General features: G+C 62.5%; 1 protein-coding gene across 1 annotated transcript in view; it reads right to left on the reverse strand.

Moving 5' to 3' along the window:
* Window positions 1-2,386, reverse strand: part of RYR1 (ryanodine receptor 1) — a 92,578-nt gene extending 90,192 nt beyond the window's left edge. The window contains exon 1 of the mRNA XM_058822836.1: window positions 2,243-2,386. Within this exon, the coding sequence (XP_058678819.1) occupies window positions 2,243-2,287 (45 nt within the window). The 5' untranslated portion in view covers window positions 2,288-2,386. The remainder of the gene's footprint in view (window positions 1-2,242) is intronic.
* Between the last annotated feature and the right edge of the window lie 6,692 nt (window positions 2,387-9,078).

Below are 9,078 nucleotides of genomic sequence, written 5' to 3' on the forward strand. Positions count from 1 at the left end.
CCCCAAAACAGCCCCAAAACACCCCAAAATATCCCCAAAATCACTGCAGGACCACCTCGTCATCCTGGGGAAAAAACTGGGGTTCAGCACCCCAAAACAGCCCCAAAATATCCCCAAAATCACTGCAGGACCACCTCATCATCCTGGGGGGAAAAACTGGGGTTCAGCACCCCAAAATCGTCCCAAAACACCCCCAAAATACCCATCATGACCCCAAAATATCCCCAGAGCTCCAAAATATGCAGCAGAAATCCAAAATGTCCCCAGAATCCCCCAAAATACTCACATGACCCCAAAATATTCCCCCAAAATCCCCCAAAACATCCCCAGAATCCCAAAATACCCCCCCCAAAAAACAGAATGCCAAAATGTCCCCCAAAACCGGGACCCCTTGGGTACCCCCAGATTTTATGGGGGAGGTCAGGAACCCCTCGTGTGCCCCCAAATTTTATAGGGGGGGTGTCAGAACCCTCTGGGTACCCCCAAACCCTTTTGTGGGGGTGTCAGAACCCTCTGGGTGCCCCCAAATTTTATGGGGGGGGGGGGGTCAGGACTCCCAGACCCTTTTTTGGGGGTGTCAGGACCCCCTGGGTAGCCCCAAACCCTTTTTTTGGGGGGGGTCAGGACCCCTTGGGTACCCCTCAAACCTTTTTTTGGGGGGGGTCACGACCCCCCTTCCCCCCCCCCCCAAGCAGTTGGGCTCCCCCTCCCCCTCCCCCACCTGCTCCCATCACTCGGGGCCCCCCCCCCGAAATTGGGGGGGTGGGGGAGGGGCGGATTCCACCCGCGGGCCGTGAATGCCATGGAGGGGGGAGGGGCGGCTCCGTGACTCAGTTTCCCCCTCCCCAAAAAATCCCCCCAAATTCTGCTGAGCTCAGCATTCCCCCCCCCCCACAAGGTCACCGCTTTGCCCCCTCCCCTCCTCCCAGTCTCATTTTGAGGCCAAACTGGGAGAAACTGGGACAGAACAACTGGGACGCCCCTCCCCCCATCCCCCCCCCCCATTCCCGACCCCCCTGGGGGGGATCTGGTGTCGCCCCTCCCCCCCCCAGCAGCTGCTTCCCCTCCCCCCCCCCGGTGTTGCTTTTTTGGGAGCCCGGGACAGGTGGGGGGAGGGGTGGGGTGACCCCCCCCCCCCTTCCCAGGGCTCCTCCCAGTTCATCCCAGTATCCCCAGTCTCCCTCCCTAGTTTCCCCAGTTTCCCTCCCCAGTATCTCCCAGTATCCCCAGTTCATCCCAGTACCCCCAGTCCCCCTCCCAGTTCATCCCAGTGTCTCATTTCACTCCCCAGTCCATCCCAGTTCATCCCAGTATCTCCAGTTTCTTTTCCCAGTCCATCCCAGTATCCCGTTTCACTCCCCAGTCCATCCCAGTATGTCCCAGTATCCCCAGTAGCTCTCATTATTCCCAGTCCCCCTCCAAGTTCATCCCAGTATCTCCCAGTGCCCCCAGTTTCCTCTCCCAATCCCCCCAGTTTCCCTTCCCAGCTCTCCCAGTATCCCCAGTTCTGCTCCCCAAATCCCCCCAGTATCCCGTCCCAGTACTCCCAGTCCTTCTCTCCCAGTTCTCCCAGTTTTTCCCACTTCTCCCAGTTTCTCACCCAGCATCTCCCAGTATCCCATCCCAGTTCTCCCAGTTTCCACCCTAATCCCAGTTCCTCCTCAGTATCTCCCAGTTTTTCCCTCCAGTATCCCCCAGTATCTCCCAGTTTCCTCCCGAATTTCTCCCAGTTTTCCCTCCCAGTATCTCCCTGAACTTCTTCCAGTTTCCCTCCAAGTATCTCCCAGTTTCCTCCCCAGTTTTTCCCAGTTTCCCTCCCAGTATCCCACCAAATTCCTCCTAGTTTCCCTTCCCAGTATCTCCCAGTATTCTCCCCCAGTTTCTCCCAGTTTTCCCAATTTCTCCCAGTTTCCTCTCAGTATCCCCCCCTGAATTTCTCCCAGTTCCTTCCCAGTTTCCCTTCCCAGTATCTCCCAGTATTCCCCCCACAATTTCTCCCAGTTTCCCTCCCAGTTTCCTCCCAGTATCCTCCTCAATTTCTCCCACTTTCTCCTCCCAGTATCTCCCAGTATTCCCCCCCGAATTTCTCCCAGTTCCCTCCCAGTTTCTCCCAATTTCCCTACCAGTTCCCTCCCAGTATTCCCCCCAATTTCTCCCAGTTCCCCCCCGAATTTCCCCCAGTTTCCCTCCCAGTATCCCCCCCAATTTCTCCCAGTATCTCCCAGTTTCCCCAGTTCCTCACCGTCCGCAGGAACTGCACATCGTCCTCTCCTTCCCCCTCAGCCATCGCCGCGGGGCTTTCGGGGGTCCCGAGTCCAATTCAGGAGGTCCCGGGTGATTCTTTGGGGTCCCGGGTCCGGTTTGGGGGGTCCCGGGTGAAATGTGGGGGCTCCCGGGTGGTCTCAGGGGGTCCCGTCCCCCCCCCGCGGGTGTCACCGATCGTGTCCCCCCCCCCGGTGTCGCCAGGGCCGGCGGTGACACCTGCAGCCCCTCCCCCACGTGTGACGTGAGGGGGGAGGGTCCGGAGGGGGAGGGAAACTGAGGCACGGACCCCTCCCCTTTGTCCCCTGCAGGGGGAAACTGAGGCACAGAACCCTCCCTCTGTCACCTGGAGGGGAAACTGAGGCACGGAATCTTCCCCTTTATCACCTGCAGGGGGAAACTGAGGCACAGAACCCTCCCTCTGTCACCTGGAGGGGGAAACTGAGGCACGGAATCTTCCCCTTTATCACCTGCAGGGGGAAACTGAGGCACAGACCATTCCAATCGTCCCCAACATTAGGGGGTGAGGCCTCTGGCCCTTTAAGAGGAGGGGTCCGCACATTTCAGCCCAGCACAGCACTTTCTTTTCGGAGGAGGGATTTTAGGAGTAATTTTAGGAGCGATTCCACCTCCCAGCCCCTCCTCAGGGTGGAATTTGAGGGCAGCTCACCGTGAGAATCAAAGTTGTGATGATCTTAGAGAATCATCCCCCAAAGTTCTCCAAAAGCACTCCAGAGTCCTTGGTGTGAAGACTCCAAACCCCTCAGAGCACCCCAAATCCTTCACTGCACCCCAAATCCCTCAGCATCCCCTGAGGCTCCTTAGTGACCCTCCAAAACCCCTCAGGTGACCCGGGCCCTCTCCTTTTCCCCTCACGATTCCCTCTCTTTTTCCCTCACATTTCTCTCTCTTCTCCTCTCACACTTCCCTCTCTTTTCCTCTCAGGTTTTCTCTCCCCTTCTCCCCTCACGATTCCCCCGCCATTTTCCCCTTGACGTCTCCCTCTCTCTTCCCCTTACATTTCCCTCTCTTTCCCCTTACATTTCCCTCTCTTTCCCCTTCATATTTCGCACCCTTTTCTCCCCTCAGGTTCCCCCGCCATTTCCCCCCTCATCTTTCTTCGCCCTTTTCTCCCCTCACGATTCCCGCTCTTTTCCCTTCACGTTTCGCACAATTTTCTCCCCTCACGTTCCCCCACATTTTTCCCCCCACATTCCGCCGCCATTTTCCCCCCTCACGTTTCCCCCCACGTGTCCCCGCCCCTTTTCGCCCCTCACGTTTCCCCTCACGTGTCCCCGCCCCTTTTCGCCCCTCACGTTTCCCCTCACGTGTCCCCGCCCCTTTTCGCCCCTCACGTTTCCCGCCCTTTTCTCCTCTCACGTGTCCCCGCCCCTTCTCTCCCCTCACGTGTCCCCGCCCCTTTCTCCTCTCGCGTTTCCCGCTCTTTTCTCCCCTCATGTTTCCCGGCCCTTTTCTCTCCTCTGTGTAAACCTTAAAATAACGGCACAAGGAGATTCCCTCTCAGTTTAGGGCCCTAAAGTAGCGCGTAAAAAAGGTCTTCCCTCAATTTGAATAAAAAAGGGGGTGGTTCAGGGGGTCCCAGGGATGTTATGGGAATCCCTGGAGGTTTAGGGGGTCCCAGGGTGGTTTAGGGCGTCCCAGGGGTGTAATGGGGATCTCTGGAGTGTTATGGGGTGGTTTATGGGGTTCCAGGGGTGGTTTATGGGGTCCCAGGGGTGGTTTAGGGAGTCACAGGGGTGGTATGGGGATCACAGGAGAGATTTGGGGGATCCCAGGGGTGATTTAGGGGGTAATAAGGGCGGTTTGGGGGATCCCAGAGGTGGTTTAAGGAGTTATGTGGAGGTTTGGGGGGTCCCAGGGGTGATTTTGGGGTTTATGGGGCAGTTTTTGGAGGTCCCCGGGGTGCTTTAGGAGGTTATGGGGAGGTTTTGGGGGTCCCGGGGAGGTTTAGGGGGTTCTGGGGGTGGTTTTGGGGGTTATGTGGGGGATTTAGGGGGCTATGGGGAGGTTTAGGGGGTTCTGAGCGTGGTTTAGGGGATTATAGGGAGGGTTTAGGGGGTTATGATGGTGGTTTAGGGGGTCCCAGAGGTGGTTCAGGGGGTTATTGGTAGGTTTGGGGGGGTCCCAGGGGTGATTTTGGGCTTTGTGGGGAGGTTTGGGGGATTATGAGGGGGGCTTAGGGGATCCTAGGGATGATTTAGGGGGTTATGGGGAGGTTTTGGGGGTCCCGAGGGTGGTTTAGGGGGTTCTGGGGGTGGTTTAGGGGGTTCTGGGGGGGTTTAGGGGGTTATGAAGGAGTTTAGGGGACCCCGGGGGTGCTTTAGGGGGCTTATGATGAGGTTTTTGGGGGGTCCCCTAGGCCTCACCCCCCATCCCACCCCCCATCCCAGCCTCAGGCCCGGCTCCATCCCACGGGAATTTCTGCTGATTCCCCGAAATTCCCGGAATTCCCCGCGGGGGGGGCAGGACAAGGACCCCCCTTGTCCCGGGGCTGCGTGGGGGGAGGGGGGATTCCAAAAAAGGGGAGGGGGGTCCCCGAGCTGGGGGTGGGGGGGACGCGGAGCCGCCGGCAGAGCAGCGACGCAGCGCGAGGGTGAGGAGGGGAATGTGGGGAGCAGGCCGGGAAAAGGGGTTTGGGAGGAGATTTGGGGGGCTGTGATGGGGTTTGGGGGGATTTGGGAGGCTGTAGTGGGATTTGGGGGGGGGGGATTTGGGGGGTTGTCATTGGGTTTGGGAGTGCAATGGGGGGATTAGAAGCGGTTTAGGGGGGATTTGTGGGGATTTCATGGGGTTTGGGGGGATTTGTAGGGGTTTGGGGGGCTGTGATTTGGTTTAGGGGGCTTTAATGGGGTTTGGGGGTGCAGTGGGGGGAGATTTCGGGGGCTGTGATTGTGTTTGGGGGGATTTGATGGGGTTTTGGGGGGATTTGGGGCGCTATGATTGGATTTGGGGAGCTGTGATTGGATTGGGGGGATCTAGGGGGGATTTGGGGGGCTGTAGTGGGGTTTGGGGGAGATTTGGGGGACTGTGATCGGGTTTGGGGGCATTTGGGAGACTGTGATTGGGTTGGGGGGATTTGGGATCTATGTTTGGGTTTGGGGGAGATTTGATGGTGTTTGGGGGAGATTTGGGGGGCTTTGATGGGGTTTGGGGGGATTTGGGGGGCTGTGATCGGGTTTGGGCGGATTTGAGGGGCCTGTGATGGAGTCTGGGGGGATTTTGGGGACTCTGATGGAGTTTGGGGGATTTGGGGGGCTGTGATTGGTTTTGGGGGGCTCTGATGGAGTTTGGAGGTATTCTGGGAGGGAGTTTGGGGGGCTGTGATGGGGTTTGGGAGGGATTTGGGGGAGATTTGGGGGCTGTAATGGGAGGATTTGGGGGTCACAATGAGTATTTTGGGGTCTCTGCACCCCTTTTCCAGGACCCATCACCACCGACCTCTGCTCGTTCCCCCCTGAGACCCCCCAAAAGAGGGAACCCCCCCACCATGGAGGTGAGGAGGGGTCTGCAGGGGCTGGGGAGGGGTCACCGAGGGGGATCCCCCCCCCTCAATGTCCCCCTGTCCCCCCTCCCCTGCAGGAGGTGCTGGAGCTGGGCCCGGGCTCTGAATTGGGGAGGGGTCTGCAGGGGCTGGGGAGGGGTCACCTTGTCACCCCCCCCCCCCTCAATGTCCCCCCTCCCCTGCAGGAGGTGCTGGAGCTGGGCCCGAGCCCTGAATTGGGGAGGGGTCACCTTGTCACCCCCCCTCAATGTCCCCCTGTGCCCCCTCCCCTGCAGGAGGTGCTGGAGCTGGGCCCGGGCTCTGAATTGGGGAGGGGGCTGCGCCTGGCCCGCGACAGCCACGGGCTCTACGTGGCCGAGGCGCCCAAATCCCTGCGGCTGCGACACGGTGGGGACAATGGGGGGACACTGGGGACACCGGGGGGACTGGGAGGGGATACTGGGGGACATTGGGGGGACTGAGGTGACTGGGAGGGGACACTGGGGACACTGGAGGGGGACACTGGGGGGACTGGGAGGGGACACTGGGGGGACACTGGGAGGGGATTGGGGGACTGAGATGACTGGGAGGGGACACTGAGGAGACTGGAGAGATTGGGAAGAGACACTGGGGGGACTGGGAAAGGATACTGGGGACACTGGGGGGACACTGGGAGGCACTGAGAGGACACTGGGGGGACATTGGGGGCACTGGGGGCACTGGGGGGACATTGGGGGGCACTGGGGGACATTGGAAATACTGGGAGGACACTGGGGATGGCACTGGGGGTGACAAGGTGACACTGGAGGTGATGAGGTGGCACTGGGGGTGACACTGGGGGTGACAAGGTAACAGCAGAGCTGGCACTGGTGACACTGGGGGTGACTCTGGGGTGACACTGGGGGTTACAACGTGGCACTGGAGTGACACTGGGAGTGACAAGGTGACACTGGGGGTGACAATGTGGCACCGGGGATGGCACTGGGGGTGACAAGGTGACACTGGGGGTGACAATGTGGCACCGGGGATGGCACTGGGGGTGACAAGGTGACACTGGGGTGACACTGGGGGGTGACACGGCGCCCCCCGGGCCATCCCCCCGCTGTCCCCGCACAGGTGACCGTGTCCTGGGGGTGCGGGTCTCCTTCGAGGGGGCGTCCCCCGAGGCCGTGGGGCGGCTGCTGGAGGGGGCCGGGGGCTGCCGCGTGTCCCTGCACCTGCGGCGGGGCGGCCCCGGGACCCCCGGGAGCCCCGAGGGACAGCGGGACGGCAGCGCCAGGCTGGTGCGGCACCCGCGGGGGTTCGGGGGTCCCCGTGCGTGGGGAGTGTTTGGGGGTCCCTGTGGGTGGGGAGGGGTCTCTGTGCATGGGGAATTTTTGGGGGTCCCTATGGATGGGGGGATCTCTATGGATGGGGGGGGTGTTTGGGGGTCCCTGTGGATGGGGAGGGGTCCCTATAGATGGGGAGTGTTTTGGGGGATCTCTATGGATGGGGGGTGTTTGGGGGTCCCTATGGATGGAGGGTGAGGTTTGGGGACGTTGGGGGGTCCCTATGGATGGCGGGTCCCTGTGGATGGGGGGGTCCCTATAAATGAGGGTCCCCGAGGATGGGGAGGTGTTTGGGGGTCCCTGTGGATGGGGGGTGAGGTTTTGGGGTGTTTGGGGGTCCCTATGGGTGGGGGTCCATGTGGATAGGGAGGGTCACTATGGATTGGGGCTCTCTGTGGATTGGGGGTGCTGTGGAAGGGGGGTGCTCCCTGTGGATGGAAGGGGTCGCTATGAATTGGGGGTTTTTGGGGGTCCCTGAGGATGGGAGGGTCCCTATAAATAGGGTCCCTGTGAATGGGGGGTTTTTGGGGCTCCCTATGGATGGGGGAGTCCTTGAGGATGGGGGTCCCTATGGATGGGGGGTGTTTGGGGGTCCCTATTGATGGAGGGTCCCTGTGGATGATGGATGGGGGGTGTTTGGGGGTCCCTGTGGATGGGGGGTGCCTATGGAGTGGGATCCCTATGGATGGGGGATGGTTGGGGGTCCCTATGGATGGGGGTGGGGGTGTTTGGGGGTGCCCGCGGATGCAGAATTGGGTGTTTGGTGTATTTGGGGTCCCCGTGGATGCAGAACGGTTTGTGGGGTGTCGGGGCTCCCCGTGGATGGATTTGTGGGTGTTTATGGGTGCAGGACGGTTTTTGGGGTGTCGGCGCTCCCCACATCCCCCTGTTCCCCCCAGCCCACGCCGCTGCCCGCGGCCCCCAAGCCGCCGCCCGCCGCCGCTCCCGTCCCGCCCTCCGGTGCCGCCGGTGCCGCCGCTCCTCTCTCGGTGGAACTCGCCCTTCCCAAGCTGCCCAAGCTGCCCAAGCCCCGCGGCGCCCCCGGCCCGCTGCCCCCGCTGCCCCCGGAGCCGCCGCGGCCCCGCCTGACCGTGCGCGAAGCGGCCGCGGCCCGCACGGCGCCCCCGGAGCCCCCCGAGCTCGATGCCCGCATCCCCAGCGTGGAGCTGGCGGCCCCCAAGGGCTCCCTGGGGCTGAGCCCGCCCCCGTGGGCAAAGGGGGGCCCGGCCGCGACCCCCGACGGCCCCGGGGGAAATGAGGAGGGGGCTCGGGGGGCGTTCCCGGCCCTCCGCGTCCCCTCGGTGCCCATCGATGTCCCCAAAGCCGCCGTGGAGCTGGCGCCGGAGCTCGGTCTGGCCAGCGCGGAGCCCCCCGGGATGAGCCCCCCAAACTCCGCTTCCCGCTTCGCCGAGGGGCTGCGGAAGCTCAGCCGCGAGCTGGAGGCTCCGGCCGTGGAAATCGCCCCCAAGCCCCCCAAATTCCGCCTTCCCCGCCTCGGGTGGGCGCTGGCCAAGCTGCGGGAGGGCGGCGGGACCCCCTCCCCTCCGGCATCGCCCCCCGGCATCGCCATCCCCAGCGTGGAGCTGGACCTGGGCGCGGTGGGAGACGCGGGGGCCAAGCTGAAGGTGCCCAAATTGTCGCTGGCGCCGTTCGGTGACGCCGAGGACGGGCCGCGATTCGGCACCGGGGCCGCCCCGGGCTCCCCCCGGCTCCGCGCCCCGCGCTTCGGCATCGCGGCCGCGGCGCTGCCCAAATTCGGAGGGTCCAGCCCCGACCTCCGCCCCGGGGGGGTCCCCAAAGCGCCCCCGAAACGGGGGGGCAGCGCCGAGAGCCTGATCCTGGGCTGGACGGCCCCGGAGCCCCCCGGGAGCCTCCGCGCCAAACCCAAATCTCGGGGGGCTCCAGCCCGGATCCCCATCCCCGCCGTGGGGTTCGCCCTGCCGGGAGCGGAACCGGGAGCGGCACCGGAGCGCCCCGAGCCGCGCC

Source organism: Ammospiza caudacuta, chromosome 35 (genome assembly GCF_027887145.1).
Source record: "Ammospiza caudacuta isolate bAmmCau1 chromosome 35, bAmmCau1.pri, whole genome shotgun sequence".
Classification (NCBI taxonomy): Eukaryota; Metazoa; Chordata; class Aves; order Passeriformes; family Passerellidae; genus Ammospiza; species Ammospiza caudacuta.